Source organism: Lynx canadensis, chromosome D3 (assembly GCF_007474595.2).
Source record: "Lynx canadensis isolate LIC74 chromosome D3, mLynCan4.pri.v2, whole genome shotgun sequence".
NCBI classification, from domain to species: Eukaryota; Metazoa; Chordata; class Mammalia; order Carnivora; family Felidae; genus Lynx; species Lynx canadensis.
In genome coordinates, this window is record NC_044314.2 from 79,336,967 (window position 1) to 79,354,740 (window position 17,774).

At 46.1% G+C, this 17,774-nt stretch overlaps 1 protein-coding gene across 3 annotated transcripts in view; it reads left to right on the plus strand.

Annotated features, from left to right (window-relative positions):
* The window catches only part of VSIG10 (V-set and immunoglobulin domain containing 10), a 36,214-nt gene extending 18,739 nt beyond the window's left edge, over positions 1–17,475 (plus strand). The window contains exons 4-9 of one of the 3 annotated variants that reach the window (XM_030336812.1): positions 501–761; positions 8,223–8,516; positions 10,908–11,018; positions 11,855–11,867; positions 13,293–13,510; positions 14,711–17,475. In XM_030336812.1, the coding sequence (XP_030192672.1) occupies positions 501–761; positions 8,223–8,516; positions 10,908–11,018; positions 11,855–11,867; positions 13,293–13,510; positions 14,711–14,763 (950 nt within the window). In that variant the 3' untranslated portion in view covers positions 14,764–17,475. Of the gene's footprint in view, positions 1–500; positions 762–8,222; positions 8,517–10,907; positions 11,019–11,851; positions 11,868–13,292; positions 13,511–14,710 lie in introns of those variants that run through there. The other 2 variants (XM_030336811.1, XM_030336813.1) reach the window with 2 other exon arrangements.
* The last annotated feature ends 299 nt before the right edge of the window (positions 17,476–17,774 follow it).

The following is a 17,774-nucleotide window of genomic DNA, read 5'->3' on the forward strand; positions in this document are numbered from 1 at the left end:
TATAGCTGTTAACACATGGGTTACATAGGATTTACAGGTTTGTAACTTGTTAAATGTCTGTGTGTTCTTAGTAATGCCTGCACAGAGTAAAAAGGAAGTATATGTTAAGGGTGGGGGTGAATCCCACCTGTCACCCTCCCTGGGGACCAGCACTGTCCAGTAGAGCTTTTAATGATGATCGAAATGTTCTATTCTTTGTGGTCCAATACAGTAGCCACCCACCGCATATAGTCACTGAGCCCTTAAATAGCCACATGTAAAGGTCATCGTGGCTAGTGAGAATTGCAAAGACGAATGAGGCCCACGTCCTTGGAGGCTGGACACTCCGCAGAGGAAACCCGGACTACTGTCATGCACTAATTTGTGCTAAGGAGCTATTTCAGGGCACACTAACTGAGCATGACTGTTTCTCTGATACACTGGTTCTGTAATCCTTAGGGCCAGCTCAGTGGCTGATTTTGGAGTCTCTGATTAAGCCCGCATCCTCTGCTGTTTTGCAGCACCCCCTCCGTCAGCCCCTCAGTGCCGGGCAGAGATGTCACAAGGACAGCTCACGCTGCAGCTCACCTGTCGCTGGGACGGGGGATACCCAGACCCGGACTTCCTATGGACAGAAGAGCCAGGAGGTGTGGCCGTGGGGACGTCCAAGCTGGGGGTGGAGATGCTGAACCAGTCCCAGCTGTCAGATGGCAAGAAGTTCAAGTGTGTCGGGAGCCACATAGTGGGACCGGAGTTGGGAGCCAGCTGTGTGGTGCAGATCAGTGAGTCTGGCCTGCCTTGTCCCGGGTTGGGGTCCACCCATCTTCCTTTATTCCAAGAGCACCTTCTGCAAGAAAGTCTGGGAAAGAAATCCCAAGATGTTGTAGTGAACCGAGTTCTATTTCTTCCTTTCTTTTGCTTTGTATCTCCTTCCTTTCAAACTTTAAAGATGCTTCACCAACCTTCTTGGTTCTCATCCAAACCGTTTTCTACTTGATGCATCCTAACTAAGCACCTGTTGTGTGCCAGGCACAGTTTCTAGGTACTGGAGGTGGAACAGTGAACAAGAAGTACGTGGTTCATTTATTAGCTATCTCCTGTTATGTACCAAACACCCCCCGACTTAATGGCTTAAAACAACAAATCATTTATTTATCTTATGATTTCTGTGGGCCAGGAATTCGGACAGGGCACGGTGGGGGTGGTCTGTCTTGGCTCCGTGATACCTGGGTCTCAGCTGCAAGACTTCGTTGGGAGGGCTGAATTGTCTGAAGGATCTGCTTCCGAGGTGCTCACCCATATGCTTGGCAGGTTTGCTTCCTCTCCATGGGGGCCTCTCTACAGAGCCCCTTGACTGTCTTTGCAACATGGCACTGGCTTTCCCCAGAGCAAGTGATGCAAGAGGGAGCAAGCCAGACAATTGCAATCCTTCCTCTGACCTACCTAGCCTCACAAGTCGCACGGCATCCCTTCTGCCATATTCTGTTCATTAGAAGTGAGTCACTCAGTCTGGCTCCACTTTCACGGGGGGAGTGGGTGGAATTAGGTTCCACTTTTTGAAGGGAAGAGTGTCAAATGATTTCTGGTAATGTTTTTGAAATCACGACCATTCCTCTTTCCTAGGGCTTAAATTTTTCTGTGTGGGGGTGGGGGTCAGAGGAAGATAGAAAACCCAAAAACAAGTAAGATAGGTTCAGATAGGGATAATAATAATTATTTTTTTAATGTTTGTATTTTAATTTTGAGAGAGAGTACGCATGCGCTCATGAGCAGGGGAGGGGCAGAGAGAGAGGGAAACACAGAATCTGAAGCGGCTTCAGGCTCTGAGCTGTCAGTACGAGCGTGACGCAGGGCTCGAACTCACACACTGCGAGATCATGACCTGAGTTGAAGTCGGATGCTTAATCAACTGAGCCACCCAAGCACCCCAGTGATAATAGCTATGAAGAGAATAAAATAGCTATGAAGAGAATAGCTATGAAGAGAATAAAAGAGACTTTTAAAGAGTTTATCATAGGAAGAAGGCTACTCTTCCTAGGAGGTAGGGAGGTCTCCTGTGGTAGTAGTATTTTGAGCAAAGACCTGTAGGATGAGGAGCTAGCTAGGTGGGCTGAGTATTCCTGGCAGAGGGAATAGCAAATGCTAAGGCCCTGAGGTGGAAACTTCTCTGGCACTTGAGGAACTGAGAGTAGACCACTGTGTGTGAGGCAGTGACTAGGCTAGATGGCTATTGTGGGTTGAATTGTGTCTCCCAAAAAAGATATGTTCAAGTCCTAATCCTGGGTCCCAGTGGATGTGACCATATTTGGGCTAAGAGCCTTTGTGGGTGTGATTAAGTTAAGATAAGGCCATGCTGGAGTAGGGCGGGCTCTATTCCAGTGACCAGTATCCTTACAAGAAGAGGGACATTTGGACACAGACACGCGAGGAGAATGTCACGTGATGATGGAGGCAGGGACTGTAGTGGTCCATCTACAAGCCGAGAATGTCCATGGTTGTCGGTGACCGCCAGAAGCTAAGAGAGAGGCACGGGATGGTTTCTCCCTGGGGATCCTCCAGAGGCCTCAAGCCTGCTGACACCTGAATTTCAGACCTCTGAGTTTCTGCACTGTGAGAGAAAGGATCTCTGTTGTTTTAGGCTACCCACTTTGTGGTACTTTGTGAGAGCAGCCCCAGGAAACGAATACCACTGGAAGCAAGGACCTGAGGGTGTTGGGCTTTGTTGGCCATGGTGAGGATTTTCCTCCTAGTGTGTCAGGACGATCCTCAGAGGTGCGGCCACGGAGGGCTGACCTGCTGAGAAGTGAGCGCTGTTATGCCAGGAGATGCGTGTTTTCCCAGGCAAGTGGCATTCCCATGGTTGACCCTTCCCCAGTGACTCATTCAGCAAACATGCCCCGAGTGGCTCATCTGTGTCCGGTACCTGGCTGGCCCCGGGCAACAGAAGGGACCAAGACTCACTTTCTACATTAGAACAGGGGTTGGCAAACGATGGCCCATGGGATACACCCGGCCCCACTGGTTTTTTGCAATTTTATTAAAAAAAAAAATTTTTTTTAGTGTTTATTTATTTTTGAGAGAGACAGACAGAGCATGAGCAGGGGAGGGGCAGAGAGAGAGGGAGACACAGAATCAGAAGCAGGCTCCAGGCTCTGAGCTGTCAGCACAGAGCCTGTCGCCTGGCTTGAACCCACAGACCGTGAGATCATGACCTGAGCCGAAGTCGGACACTCAACTGACTAAGCCACCCAGGCGCCTCAGAATTTTATTTTTTTTTTTTAAATTTTTTTTTTTTTTTCAATGTTTATTTATTTTTGGGACAGAGAGAGACAGAGCATGAACGGGGGAGGGGCAGAGAGAGAGGGAGACACAGAATGGGAAACAGGCTCCAGGCTCTGAGCCATCAGCCCAGAGCCTGACTCGGGGCTCGAACTCACGGACCGCGAGATCGTGACCTGGCTGAAGTCGGACGCTTAACCGACTGCGCCACCCAGGCGCCCCTTAATGAGATATAATTCACACAGCATAAACTTCATTATTTTAAAGCGTATAATGGTGGTTTTTAGTATATTCACAATGTTGTACTATCATCAGCACTGTCTACTTCCAGAACATTTCCATCGTTCCACAAAGAAACCCTGTACCCACTGGCAAGTCCCCTCTAGGAAGACTGTGCCACTGACATTGAGTGTTATCTTTAATTTTTTAGACTTTTCCTATTTGTTTGTTAAGACATGGCATAATTTTTAATTTGGGTTTCTTTGATCCTAGGGGAGTTGACAATTTTTATATACTAACTGGTACATAATACTATGTACTAATTGGTTCCTATATATTTTCTGCGAATTGTCTGTTCGTATCTTGTCCATTTGTCTTTCTTTTTTTTTTTAATATGAAATTTATTGTCAAATTTGTTTCCATACGACACGCACTGTCTTGTCCATTTTTCTACTGGGTTCATCTTTTCTTATTATTCCCTAAGAGTATTTTATATTCACCTAGTCAGTTAATTTCAGAGAACTGTCATTGCATGCCATGGATATTTTTCTGTCCTACTTGGCTCCTAAACTGCATTTGTGCTTCATTTCTGCTAGTTATCAGCAGTTTCTGATTGTGAAGGGGTCGCCTACCTGTGTCAGTCCTGTACTTTTAGGTTTCTGGGCTCAGAAGTCCTTTTCCTGTTTCCAAATTGCTGACACGACGTTTGAACCCTCACAGTAGCCCGCAGATTAGACATGACAGTTTGTAAGTTGCAGAGGGGACATCGTGTGAACTAACTTACCCACGATCACCCAGCTTGTAAGTGACTGAGCTGGCACCTGGCCCAGGCTGATCTGACTCCAGAACCCTCGCCTCCCTCAGGAACCCCTTCCGCACTTAACCCAGCAAGTCCTTTCGGGGAAGAGTTACATACTCAGCATGGTGTCAGGTACTCTGAGTACCGAGTCCTTAACCTTCAAAGGACTTAAAATTTCCTCAGAAAGATAAGTCATAGAAACGTGAAGTAGGGAACTGGCAATATCGCAGTAGTGACATCGATATTTGTTGAGCGCAAAACCGTGTACAAGGTGCTGTGCTGGGTGTTTTCCACACAGTACCTTGCTTAGTCCTCATGATCACCCTGGGAGCTAGGTGTTCATGTTATCCTCATACATTCATTTCCTGGGACTGCCATAACAAAGCACCTCAAACTTGGTGGTTTAAAGCGACAGATATTGGGGTGCCTGGGTGGTTCAGTCGGTTGAGCGTCCGACTTCGCTCAGGTCCTGATCTCGCAGTTTGTGAGTTCGAGCCCCGCGTCGGGCTCTGTGCTGACAGCTCAGAGCCTGGAGCCTGCTTCCGATTCTGTGTCCCCCTCTCTCTCTGCCCCTCACCTTTTCGCGCTCTGTCTCTCTCTGTCTCAAAAATAAATAAACGTTAAGAAAAACGAAAAATAAATAAATAAAACAGAAATGTATTCTCTCCTAGCTCTGGAGGCTGGAAGTTTGAAATTGAGGGGTTGGTGTGTCGTGTTCCCGTCGAAGGCTCCAGGGGAGAGTCCTTCCGTGCCTCTCCCGGCTTCTAGTGCTGCCAGGCGTTCCTTGGCTTGTGGCTACGTTCCTCCAGTCTCTGCCTCTGTCTTCATGTCTTCTCTGTGTCCGTGTCTCTCTGGGTCCACTCCTCTTGTAAGACACCTGCTGGTGGGCTTAGGGCCCACCCTGAATCCAGGATGATTACATCTTGAGATCCTGAACTAGTTACATCTGCAAAGATCCTGTTTCCAAATAAGGTCACGTTCTGGGGTCCCACGTGAATTTTGGGCGGACGCTATTCAATCCACTGCACTCCCTGTTATGGATGATGAAGCAGAAGCAATGGGCTTGACCCGATTCCTGCAGCCGGAAGCAGGGCACGCCTTCCGAGTGGCGGGTAATGAAGACTCCCAAAGTGTGCCGTGGACGGCAACTCCCAGGAAGTGGCTAAATTATGGACTGACCCTGAGACAGGGTGAAAATGGCAGAGGCAGCTGACAAGTTTGGTGTTGTTTTTCCCCCACCCCTTCGTATTTTTCCTGCAGATCTTGTCTGACTCATCATTCTTGTGGCCCCTGAGTCCTGGCCAGTAATTTGAGTCTAAATATGTGCTCAGGATTAAGAAATGTGTCTGGAGAAGAGAACTGGGTGGACGTTTTCCCAATTCCAGGAGCATAGGGAAGCAGGCACAAGGGCCTAGAACCTTCCTGACTGACTCTGACATTGCCCAATTCTCCCCTCTTTCCTCTTGGTCATTTGAGCCCAGAGCTTCTCAGCCTTGATGTCCATACAGGTCACCTGCGGGTCTGGTTAAAAGGCAAATTCTGTCTCTCTGGGCTTGGGGTGGGCCCAAGACTCTGCATTTCTAACCAGATCCTAGAAAGTGCTGTTGCTGGTCCTGAGAACATACTTTGAATAGCAGTGCCCTTGGGGGAGAAGAAGTCTCTGGATCATTGAAAAGTAATGTTAATGCTCACCTTTTGGGTACAGAACAGCATAGCTCCCCAAATGATGAAAAGTGATACTTTTGGGGATTCCTGCTGCCCACATCTCTTTGAATTGCTTGTAGGCCCCTACACGGAAGAAATCCACTCAAATCGTGATAAGCTGAAGCACTAACCAGCCCATTATGTGAAGGCCCTGGTGTCTATTCCATCTCTCGCAGATCTCTGAGGGCCCTGCATCCCCTCACCCCCGCCCCTGACCCCACCCCTGCACACAGCATCCTCTTAGGTGAAAGAAACTCTGAATTTATAGGTGCCACACTCACTGTTTGGTGACTCAGCTTTTTGAGGGGCAAATGCTGTTTGGCAGAAGTGGATTTACGTACATGACCTCTGTTTGCTGGGGAAGGGGGCACTAGGGGGACTGTTTGCTTTGCTTTTTATGCAGGATGAGGAGGCTGTGTCTCAAACTTAGGTTTGGGGGCCCCTGAATTGCAACATACAGATGAGGCATGTCACTGCTGCTGGCTTTGTGACCCCAAAGGACACAGGAGTTAACCACAGAGAAGGGGAAAGCACAATTTGGCAACATGGCAGGAACCTGACAATTGATCCAGAAGGGGGTGGAGCACCTGAGTTTCCTGAGGAAACCTACGTTTGGGTCTCTTTTGCTGACCTAATTTAGAGGGAGAGCCTTTGGGCTGCTCTATACCCCCACCCTGTCCCCCATGTACATTGCCCCTTCCGTCTCCCCAGGGCGCCAGCACTGAAACCCTAGATTCTCTCTTGGGACAACCGCCTGTGGGAAGCGTGTGGTTTCACTCTCCCAGGCAGGAGCCCAGTGTGCCAGTCTGTGCCCTTCAGCTGCTGAAAATAAGGGCTTAATATATCACCCAAGATGAATTTGCCACCCTTTCCAGGATAGTGTGCATTTTGGGAAAGGCTTTCTGCTGCAAAGAAAATAAATGGATCGGGGGCACCTGGGTGGCTCAATCAGTTAAGACTTCGGCTCAGGTCATGATCTCGCGGTCCGTGAGTTTGAGCCCTGCGTCGGGTTCTGTGCTGACAGATCAATGCCTGGAGCCCGCTTCGGATTCTGTGTCTCCCTCTCTTTCTGCCCCTCCCCTGCTCACACTGTGTCTGTCTCAAAAAATTTTTACAAAAGGAAAGAAATGGATTGCTAGGGTGCACCTTAGAGTTCCCCACGGCCCACTCAAGTCAGACCCTGAGGCCACAGGGACGCCGCATTCTGAGTTGTCTACGACACACTTGTGATAGACTGATGCTCCCCCCAAGATGTCCGTGTCCTCATCCCTGTGACTGTTACCTTACATGGCAAGAGAGACTTTGAAGCGGTGATTTAAGATCTTGGGATGGGGAGATCATCCTGGATTATCGGGGTGGGGCCGTTGTGATGACACGGACTTTCTGAAAAGGAGACAAGGAGGGTCAGAGTCAGCAGCAGGAGATGTGACGACAGGTGTTAAGAGCGGGTCAAGGAGGGGCCGCGAGCCACGGAATGCAGATGGCTTCAAAAAGCTGAAAAGGACGTGGATTTGGCCCCCAGAGCCTCCAGAAGGAATGTGCTCAGCCAATGGCTTGATTTGAACCTCATAAGATCATTTCCAACTTCTGGCCTCCAGAACTATAAAAGAACCAATTTGTGGTGTTTTAAACCACGCAGTTTGTAGCAATTTGTTAACCGCGGCGATAGGAAATGACAGCTGCTTTACTGTCCCCTCAAACACTCTTGGCAGGCTGCGTGCCCATTTTTCATATGAGCAATCTGGTTATTACGCATAGAAGCCTATAGCATAGACATAAGGAGCATGGGCTACAAAAGCCTGGCAACTTGGCTGGTTTGCCCAACTCATCCTGGTTTGCCCAAGACTTTCCCCTTTTTCTCCCTGAAAGCCCCATGTCCTAGGAACCCCCTCAGTCGAGCAAACCAGGACTCTTGTTCATCCTAATCCTAGCTGCACCACTTAACTCATTGTGTGACTTTGAGCCAGTTACTTAACCTTCTCTGGGCCTCCATTTCCTCATCTGCAAAATGGGAATAAGGACAGGGTTTTTGTGAGAACTAATTGGGTTAATAAGCATAACCGTGCCTATCCCATAGTAGATGGTAAATAAATGTTAGCTTTTATTATCACACGAGACCAAGTGTGGTACAGAACTTCCTGTAGTTGTTTCATTAGGAAGGTAATAATATTCTTGAAAATCTCAGGCCACTGCTTGAGTCTCCTTGCACATTTGTCTTCTTTCTTTACCTTCTGTTCGCCAGGGAGTGCCTCCCTTGTCTCTGAGCCCATGAAGACTTGCTTCGTGGGGGGCAATGTGACGCTCACCTGCCAAGTGTCTGGAGCCTACCCCCCTGCCAAGATCCTGTGGCTGAGGAACCTCACCCAGCCCGAGGTGGTCATCCAGCCCAATGGCCACTATCTCATCACCCAGAATGGCCAGAGCTCCACACTCACCATCCGCAACTGCTCCCAGGTCCTGGATGAGGGCTACTACGTCTGTCAGGCCAAGAACCCCGTGGGGGTGCGGGAGGTGGACATCTGGCTGAGTGTGAAAGGTGAGTGGCCCCAAAGGAGGATGGTTGAGAGCTTCAGAGGACCTTCCACTAGCACGAGGACAGTTCGGTGCTTCCATATGTGACCAGGTGGTCACTGCCATCTGGGAGAAGGCCTATCTGCTTGCCTACGACTTGACAAGGTGGAAAAATTATTATCCAGTCCTACATTTCCAACATTGCATGGGGAGAAAAAGTAATTTATGTTGAGGCACGTGGCAGGCTCATTTGGAAGAGCACGTGACTCTTGATCTCGGGGTTGTGAGTTCAAGCCCCACGTTGGCATAGAGATTAGTAAAGAAAATATAAAATAAAGCTTAAAAAAATAATCTGTTACATCCCTAAGAATATATATTATAAAATATATTTTAAAAATACAAAAAGTGTAAGTTGTGACACATAAGAGCAAAATGAACACCCAAGAAACTACCAGCCTGCTTAAGATACAGAGCAGCGCCAACAATGCGGAAGTTACTTGTAGGTAGTGTGGCTAGATTTAGGAAATTAGAACAAAGCTAAAAAACCTAGGATGCCCTCTTAAATTTGCATGTCAGAAAAACAGAATTTTTTTAGCGTAAGCGTGTCCCACATTTTGCATGGGAGATGCCTATTCTAAAACATGATTCATTTTTTACCTGAAATCCAAATTTAAGTGGGCATGCTGTATTTTATCAGGCGACTCTACCTGTAGACTCCTTTCCAGTCTCATCCTGGGCCTCCTGAAAAATGTAATCACTATTCAAGAAAAATTTTACTACATGAGTGAAACGCCTGCTTTTTTCACTCCACGTTTTTGTTCCTAGGATTTATTCATGCCAATATGTATAATTATACTTCATACCTCCTCACTGCTGTAGGATTTTCTGTTGTGTCACGATTACACAACTAAGTCACTAATTTTCCTGCGATGGACCTTTGTATTGTTTCTGATTTTTTGTTGTTGTGATGAACAGAAGTGTTACTATGACAATCTTTTACCCAGTTTCTCCTGTACTTTTACAGCAGGTCCCCAGGCAAATACTTCTTTGGGATATATGTAGAAGGAGTAGAAATGAAGGGTTATAGGGCATGTGCATTTGTATCTTTATTGGATAATACCAAATTATTTTCCAAAGTGGTTGTACTGATTTCCATTCACAACAGCAGTATGTAGGAGTATTGAGTTGTTCTACATTTTCTCTATCAGGCTTTGTGATTTTTGCCCATCAAGTATGTGTGGGGTGGAATCTCACTGTTATTCTAATTTGCCTTTCTCTGGTTTCTAAGAAGATTGAGCATTATTTCATATGTGTATTTGCTATTTGTGTTTCTTCTGCGAAATACACGTGTGTCTTTTGACATTTCCTCCTTTCTTATAGATATGTACAAGTTCTTTAGAAATTCTGTTTACTAATCCTTATTAGTTTTACATGTTACAAATATCTCCTTTTAGTTTGTCTTTTTTTTTCTTTCTTTATGCTATCCTTTCATGAGCGTTCTTTTAGTAGTTAATTTTATGAGTCTTGTATCATTAGCAATTTTTTATGTCTTAAGACATCCTGTCTCCTCCATGGCTGCAAAAGTCCTATCCTATATTTTCTTCTAAAAAGTTTTAATGTTTTGCCTTTCACAGTTAAATATTTAATCCATCTAGAATTGATTTTTGTGAATGGTGTGAGGTAAGGGTCCAGTTTCTCCCCCACCCAACACCACCCAAATTTGGATAGCCATTTATTCCAGCACCATTCTTGAATAATTCCTCTTTTACCCACTAATCTGTCATAAATCAAATTTTCTTTTATGTGTAGGTCTGTTCTTAGATTCTTGATTCTGTTCCATTCATCACTGTTTATGACAGCACTAATAACTCATACTCTTAATTTCTGTGACGTTATAAACAGTCTTGATGTCTGGTAGACGGAGATGTTAACTTTCCAGTGTTTTGTTTTGTTTTGTTTTTTTAATGTTTATTTATTTTTGAGGGAGAAAGAGTGCAAGTGGGTAAGGGTCAGACAGACAGGGAGACACAGAATCCAAGGCAGGCTTCAGGCTCTAAGCTGTCAGCATAGAGCCCGACACAGGGCTCAAACTCATGAAACTCGAGATCATGACCTGAGTCGAAGTTGGACGCCTAACTGACTGAGCCACCCAGGCGCCCCAACTTTCCAGTGTTCTTTTGTATCACGTGCTTCATTTGATTCCCACAAATTGAGGAAATGAGATATTTATCTTGCCTTATGGAGAGGTCACATGCTTTGCCCAAGCTTATGGAACCAAAGGAAGACTAGGACCCAGGCAGAGGAAGGGCGATGTCGCTCTTTCACCTGTGTATCAATTTTAATACATGCTGCCCAAGCGAGCACTACCTACGGGTGTATCCAGTGGAAGACTCAACAGTGTGATTTGTCTTTGTAGAACCTTGGAATATTGGTGGGATTGTGGGCACCATCGTGAGCCTCCTTCTGCTGGGACTGGCCATTATCTCAGGGCTTATGTTGTATTATAGCCCTGTGTTCTGCTGGAAAGGTAAGGATTTCTTGGGTCTTTTTGCTTACCTTTTAGGCTTCTCGAAAGGGTGTGGGTGGGGGTCACCTGGGTGGCTCAGTTGGTTAAACATCTGACTCTTGGTATCTGCTCAGGTCATGATCTCATGGCTTGCCAGGAACAGCTCTGCCCTGACAGCGTGAAGCCTACCTGGGATTCTCTCTCTCCCTCCCTCTCTTCCCACTCTCCTGCTTACGTGCATGCATTCTCTCTCTCTCTCTGTCTCTCTCTCTTTCTCTCAAAATAAAGAAACTTAAAAAAAAAAAAAAAGGGTGTGGGTGGGGGAAGGAGGCCCTAACTGTGCTCCCACCTGAGGTCCCATTCTATAGGCTTCTTCCTTGGGTCCAGATGATGTGCAATAATGAATATCCTAAGTACCATTCCTGAATACCCTGTCACCTCTCACGTTGGGTCAGTCTTCTCATTTCTCTGTCCGTTTGTAAATGTTAGATCAAAAACATTTTTTGAAAGACAGATACCATATGTTTTCAATCTTATGCGGATCCTGAGAAACTTAACAGAAGACCATGGGGGAGGGGAAGGAAAAAAAATTTAGAGAGGGAGAGAGCCAAAGCATAAGAGACTCTTAAAAACTGAGAACAAACTGAGGGTTGATGGGGGGTGGGAGGGAGGGGAGGGTGGGTGATGGGTATTGAGAAGGACACCTGTTGGGATGAGCACTGGGTGTTGTATGGAAACCAATTTGACAATAAATTTCATATTAAAAAAAAAGATTATACAAATATTAAAAAAAATGTTTTTTGAGGCCGAAGTAGATGTTATTGGATATTAATTTTTTTCCTTTCTCCCTTCAGTAGGAAACACTTTCAGGTGAGTGTTCCTAGCATTGAGTCAAAAAGCCATTTCTGTGATCTGTCCTCACTGCAGTTTTTGTTTTCTCTCGTAAGAGCAATAATAGCAGCCACGGTTGAGGAACCGCCATGTGCCGGACACTGGGTGAGGGGCTTCATTAGGCGTGATTATAAACTGTCGTAAACTCTTCTGGATGGTGGTGGCATCGCCATCATCCAGATAAGGAGATGGACCCTCGGTGAAGTAATGTCTGCAAGCTCGTCCAGGAAACGGAGGGCTGCGCCTGCATTCAGATCCCAGTCTGACTGATTCCAAAGTCTATGCTCATTTTACAAGGCCCGGTCTCAGGGTGGGGCACATTGCTAGGCTGTTACTGAAGCGTAAAGACGGTGTGTATGCATGAAGCCCGGCCGTTTGTGCATTTATTTCATGTCATTTTCTAAAAAGAGCTAAAAGGAAGCCTAAGTCCTGGTCTTACAGCATGTTTTGGGAGACTGGTCTGAGCTTGCCCAGAAGCCCCTCCCAAAAGGAAACCTCATTCGGGACAAAGCAACTAAATGGAACTTGGGTATTTCATTTCCTAAGGAGATTCTGGGTGGGAGCAAAGAACTCTTCTCTTTGTTCCTCTCAACTGGTGGTATTACTGTTCTGGGGTGATCTTTCCTGGGGAAACGTCACCTTTACTGCCCTATATTTGAGGGCCGTGAAAGACTCACTTTCATTCCCTGGGCTTATTTTCTCATAGGAGGAGACAGCAAGGCATAGCGGCAAAACGCTTTGGAATTAGTGGGCCTGGGTTCAAATTGCAACTCTGCGGTTCTCAAGCCCTGTGCTCATGGAAAATCCTTGACCCTCTCTGAGCCTCTGTCTCCTCATCTGTTTCCCAGAGGGAGACTGAAAAGATCAGATGACAATGTAATGCTCCCAGCACTGTGACTGGCCCATGGCACGAATGAGAAACGTACAGTCCAGCCGGGTAGGCAGAGCCAGTAATGAATCAGACAATAATTAAATGCCAAACCGCTGGGCATTCCCAAGTGTAGTCGTGGTTCAGGGCTTCCAGGGAGGAAGAGGACTTTACCTGGGCCTTGAATAACAAGTAGGAGGAGAAATTTCAGGAAGTAGAGCAGAAATAAAGGGCATTTCAGGAAAGGAACGTAGTAGCATTCGTGTATGTGCTGTGAGAGGTACTCGGATGATAGGTTCCTGGGACAAAGAGTCACCTACCCAAGGAGCAGGCGGAGATAATAAAACCCACCCAGGAATATGTGATTGTCTGTAGGAATCTATGGCAGCATCGCTTTGAGAGATTCGTGTGTGGAACGCACAAAGATTTTTCCACATTACAAAAGAGGTTGCGATAAATCTAGTGTTTTGTATTCGGTAAGGGCTGATATTGGAAAAAGGTATCTTCTTGATTATTTCTCCCCCTTTGGAAATTAGGGGGCAAGACATGGGTGATGTCATGGTTTTGGTGGATTCAGAAGAAGAGGAAGTAGAGGAGGAAGATGTGGCCGAAGAGGAGGAAGAAGAGGAGGAGGAAGCAGATGAGAGGGAGGGGTCGCCAAAAGAAATACATAAGCACGGCCACATCCATAGAGTCACCGCACTGGTGAATGGGAACGTAGACTGGATGGGGAATGGACTCCAGGCTCTGCAAGGTAAGTTCTTTTTCCTTAAAACCACCCTGCTAGGTTGCAGTGAGATTCCCAGTAAGAATCTTTGAGTGTGGGTTTTTCCAAGGGTGGGGAAGACAGTTAAAGTTTAATCTAGCATCTGCTATCAACTCCTGACACCACAATTAAACTGCCAAACATTTATCAAAGACCTACTCTGGGGAAGGTGCGATATTGGCCCTGTTTAGAGGAATACAAAGGACCGATGATAACTGTAAGCTGGGAGCTTTGCAAGACCGGTTAGGGTGCACAGCGTGAAAGCTGGGGAAGATTTAAAATGGAAGCAAGATTTTTTTTTTTTTTAACATTGATTTATTCTGAGAGAGAGAAAGAGAGCATGCACAATTGGGGGAAAGGCAGAGAGAGAGGGAGAGAGAATCCCAAGCAGGCTCTGAGCTGTCAGCACAGAGTCCGACGTGGGGCTCGATCTTACGAACTGTGAGATCATGACCTGAGCCCCAATCGAGAGTCAGTTGCTTAACTGACTGAGCCACCCCAGGCACCCAAAAATGGAAGCAAGATTTAACCATCATTTTGAGAGAGTAGCAGAGGAGGAATTGGGTTAATTTTGCCAGATGGATGATAGGTTTAAAAATAACAGGACCTCAGAGAGAGTCGAGTGCCTTGAGCGGCACATTAGTTAGGAAGGGCTTAATGGCACAAGTAGGATATGAGGCAAATCTTTCAGGGCAGTGTTTGAATAAGCAGAAAGGAGAGAGTATTCCGGGTGAAGAGAACAAGTTTATGCAGGTTAGACAGCATACCCAAGTTTATGCAGGGTAGACAGTGAAAAGAACGGGAGAGGGCGCCTGGGTGGCTCAGTTGGTTGAGCGTCTGACTCTTGATGTTGACTCAGGTCATGATCTCACGGTTCATGAGATCAAGCCCCACATCAAGAGAGATTCTCTCTCTCCTCTCTCTCTGCCCCTCCTCAGGATTCTTTCTCTCCTCTCTCTCTGCCCCTCCTCTCTTCTCTAAATACATAAATAAAAGCATTTAAAAAAAGAAAAGAACAGGAGAAAAAGGGGAACATATACCCTGCCCCACCTGCTCCCCCATGAAATCCAGTTCTGAGGCTCTCCAGTAAAGGACTAGAAATTGCAATGACTGAAACCTGACGGTGGAAATGGAGTCCCCTCTTGTCGACCTCACTCAGACTCAGATTGGCTTTTCCCTCCTGTACAGATGACAGCAGCGAGGAGCAGAGTGACATCGTTCAAGAAGATAGGCCAGTTTGAAGAAGAGAACTGTCCTTCGTTATCCTGTCTTGAAAGCTTTGACTTGACTCACACCCCTGCCTGAGGACTTAAAATGGTTTGGGACTCTCAGCAAAAAAGAAAAACACACACACGTATATTTCCTGCCCCCCTCCCTTTTTTTCCCTAAATCGGTTGACTTGCTGTAAGTTTTCTCATTGATGTTAAAAAGTATCAGGAACGGGCAGTATGGGGGGGGGGGAAGGTGCATTCGGCATCTGAGGTGCCCCTTTTCACTGTGACTTCTGGCTTTATCCAGCTTGACTGATGCTGATCTGGGGGGAGGCACTTGAGCTCTGTGCTCAGGGCTCTCAGTGCACCATGAAAGGTCAGTGATCAGCTTGCCCCAACACACAAGGGAATAATGTGGGGTCGTGGCCCAGGTAAGCTGGAGATCCAGGTGGACGTCACCTCCCTGGAAAAGGTGAGGAGATGTCAGTTGCCGATGCTAGTCAGAGGGAGGCAGTTTGGCTCAGGTTTTGGAGGCTTGAATCTGGGCCCTGTTTCTTGTTTCATGGGCTCGGGCACGTTGCTTTACCTCTCCCCGGGACCTCAGTTTTCCTCATCTACCAAATAGGTGGAATCATACCGGCCGTACAGGGTACGGTGGGTCCTAAATGAGGTACTTGTGGGTGTGAAAGTGCCCAGGAGGTGTTCAGTAGATGTTGGTTATCTTCTCTTTTGCCCTCCCTGGTGGAAGAAACAAGGTCAACTGTAAATTACAAGCTGCCACCTTGGCCTCCCGTTCTTTGTTGAATGGTTTCAGATGAGAGCTCTTCTGATGGTATTTGCTTCCCCGGAGGTATAGTTCTTTTCAAAAGAGGTAGGGGCCCATAAGAGGAAGTGCCTTTCACTAGAACCTCTCATTTTGCAGAGCTTCATATTTATACAAAAGCCTGTTAGGTGACACCCTATTGGTTTTCAGAATTTCCCATTCTTCCTTTCTCCTGTGGCTTTGAAAGAAGGCAGGAGAAATGTTTTGCAGGGGAGTATCTGGTGAGAAGTACTCCTTGGGCACACAAGTTCATCCAGCCTCAGTTTCTACATCTTGGAAATGGGAATGAGAAAACTTGTTTCCTTCCCACTTCCTAAGGAAATAGATTACGAGGCTACGTTGATCAATAATGCGAAGTTTGGACTGAAAATAACATATGATGAGTTTAAGCTGCTGTTTCCAGATCCCTGGACAGTTCAGAGATTTTTGTTTCTCTGATTTCATCCAAATCTCTTAAACATCAGGGACCTACTAAGGGTGCAAAAGATGTGTGCTAAACCTGAAAATCTGATGACTTGAGTTTGCACTCTTTACTGTTCATATCCTGCCTAATGGGCAAGACATGGGGCTTCATGGAGAACTTCCTTTCTCCAGCAATAGGGACTGGGACTCCTGTGAGACGAGAAGCTGGTTATCTGCAGGATTACCCTGGAGGTGTGGTTGGGACAGGTCTACTTTCTTGGATGAAAAGACTGAACTGAGAAAATCACTAGAAGTGAGCCCTGTTCCCAGCTCAGAGCCCTGGCAATCACAGGAGCTGGCTGCAATTTCTACCCCTCAGGAATAGCTGCGACCTGCTAACAGTTCTTGTGTGCTGGGTCTTTTGCTGCATTGTATTTCAGTGCTTAACCACTCTGGCCAGCCTGAGTTAGCATTGTTTCAGAACAGGAGACTTGAGTTGAGTTGCCGCTAAAGTCACTGAACACTGAGCTTGTCTCCCTTTAGAATCTTCCGTCATTAAATTCCTGAGGAGCCCACTCTGCAGAGGCAACCATGTTTAAAAAGAGAATAAGAAAAGAAACAGGAAAAAAAAAAATCCTTAGGTAGGAACACAGAGAATGATTTGTAAGATCACTGAGATGCTTTCCAGAACTTCCCTCTTCTCTTGCACACGCACTTGATGATCGAAAATCTTCGGGGAGGGGTTGTTCCACTATCAATAGGGGGCTTCAAACACTATAAAGCCTAGATTAGCTGACCCATGACTTCTGTCACTTATATCTGAGCCCTATGTGCACATTAATATAGCTGGGTCAATTAAGAGCGCAGGTACTGGGGTTCTTCAAGCTTTAAGGATTTTTACAGAATTAGGGCTTGCTTTTATTTTAAGTCGACCCCCACCCCCAAAATTACAAGCATGTTAACAGTGGGTTACAAAATCTGTGTGGCAAAGTCCAAGTTGTTACGTTGCGCTGTTACACAATCTTAACTGAATGTATTGTGAACTCCAAGATCTCCTTATCAGAAGCAGGAAGATAAATACTGAAGGGCTATCACAACTGACATTTCAGCAGGGGACACTGGGGAAGGGCTCTGGCAATCCTGTGGCTTTGATATTAGTCCTAATTCTCACAAGTACATGCAGGCCCTATTACTGCAGAAAGGCCGTGATGGAAAACTCCAGAACCCATGCACCAACACCTGGAAAATCATTCCTGCCGGGTAAAGTCTATCATGATGCAGTAAGTGCCGACTGGTAGTTCCCGCCATGGGACTGACCAGGAACTGCTGCAAAGAAAAATTAGCAGAGCCCTCTGCGTTATTTACATTTTAATATTTGGTGTGTGTGTGTGTGGGGGGGGAATGGGTAAGAGAAATTTATTCTGAGGTTATAATGTGGATTTTTTAAAAAAGATTATGGAATAAAGTTATTTTTAAATAAATATTTTAATGGTCTTGATTTAGACCTGATTAATAAAACTGAGAGATTTGGAGAAATGGGTTTACCTCCCCCAGTTTTTTTGTTTTATTTATTTTTTTACTGCTTTCCCCATATTGGTAACAATAGTGGTCTCTGCCATTTTATTCCTTTCCTTATAGGTACTCTCTTATGCTTACTGAGACACCATCACCTTTCCCACCCTCCCTGAGAAACTTGTTCTTCCATTATTTTTTTTTTCTCCCTGTATACACCTCTGTTTTGGTCAGATTGCATGCACCCTAACATGAGAGGAGCAATCATCATGGAGACCACAGATCTGCTGGACTGTCTGAAAAG